The 1,150-nt window shown below is 63.2% G+C and overlaps 1 protein-coding gene across 1 annotated transcript in view; it reads left to right on the top strand.

Moving 5' to 3' along the window:
• The first annotated feature begins 669 nt into the window (after positions 1 to 669).
• NADSYN1 (NAD synthetase 1) overlaps positions 670 to 1,150 on the top strand; it is a 17,165-nt gene continuing 16,684 nt past the window's right edge. Inside the window, exons 1-2 of the mRNA XM_023748684.1 lie at positions 670 to 724; positions 886 to 1,001. Coding sequence (XP_023604452.1) covers positions 722 to 724; positions 886 to 1,001 — 119 coding nt within the window. The 5' untranslated portion in view covers positions 670 to 721. The remainder of the gene's footprint in view (positions 725 to 885; positions 1,002 to 1,150) is intronic.

The raw sequence follows: 1,150 nt of genomic DNA, 5'->3' as shown, positions 1-1,150 counted from the left end.
ATAGTGGTGGGGTCCGTTACCAGTCACAGTCGGTCCTAGTTCTCCCTTGCGGGCTCATTACCCCTCTCCCCTGGCCGCCCGGTGTGGAGTTGTCTCTTTGGGTTTGTCTGGTTCGAACTTGCTACCCAAGAAACAATTGAAAACCCTATGGTTTCCAGGGAGGCGCCCTTTCCCCCAGGTGTCTTGGAGCCTTTCATCCTTCTATATTTTTTCAATACCAACCCCGCTGTCATTTCCGCAAACTCAAAGCAAATCCGTTGGGGGTGATTTGGGGGGGAGAGGGGGGGCCGAGCCACCCGGACACAGCTGGCCCTCCCGGACTGTGCTGGGCGCTGCTGGCTAGCCCAGGGTTCGAGGTGCCTGCCCCTCACTGCGCCTCCAGGTGCTGCCTTCTCCCCACGTGGGCAGGGCCTTCCTCATCGCTCGTTAATCAGCGACCAGGGAGTCACTTCCTCCTCCCGGTGCCCGGTCAGCCCTGCGGCGCTGCCCGTGTCTCAGGTCCTGCAGGTGTAGGTGTCGGAGATGCCCTCCACCTGCGTCCGGGCCAGCAGGGCGCCGAGCGCTTCGAGCGTTGCTTGGCTTGGGCCTCTCACACCCCCTGCAGCAGGTGTCGGTGCCTCCGCGCGTGGAGGTGCTGACCTTGCCCCCACTCTGTCCATGTAGGCATCGAAATCGCCAAACAGAAGGGAGCAAGGTACCGGCTGGGCCCAGAGCTGGAAATATGGTGAGAGCAGAACTCGGGAACACGGGGGTGGGGGTGGGGATGGGGGTGCAGGGAGGTGTCCGCAGCCTCGCACCTGGGCCACACCTGGGCACTCCGACTTGACCGGCCCGTGGGCTGCGTCCCCCTGTCCCCGCCTCACCTTCTGTCCCCTCCCTCGGCAGCGGCTACGGGTGCTGGGATCACTATTACGAGTCGGACACCCTCTTGCATTCTCTGCAAGTCCTGGCTGCCCTCCTGGAGTCTCCAGTCACTCAGGACATCCTCTGCGACGTGGGATGTAAGTGCCGACGACGGGCCAGCTCAGAAGAGGCCACAGTGCAGCCCACAGTGGAGGCCACAGGTGAGCCCACAGGTGGAGCCACAGTGAGCCACAGTGAAGCCACAGTGGAGCCCACAGTGAGCCACAGGTGCAGGCCCACAGGTGCA

Source organism: Myotis lucifugus, unplaced genomic scaffold (assembly GCF_000147115.1).
Source record: "Myotis lucifugus unplaced genomic scaffold, Myoluc2.0 scaffold_1668, whole genome shotgun sequence".
Classification (NCBI taxonomy): domain Eukaryota; kingdom Metazoa; phylum Chordata; class Mammalia; order Chiroptera; family Vespertilionidae; genus Myotis; species Myotis lucifugus.
This window is presented reverse-complemented; position numbering and strand designations above follow the sequence as displayed.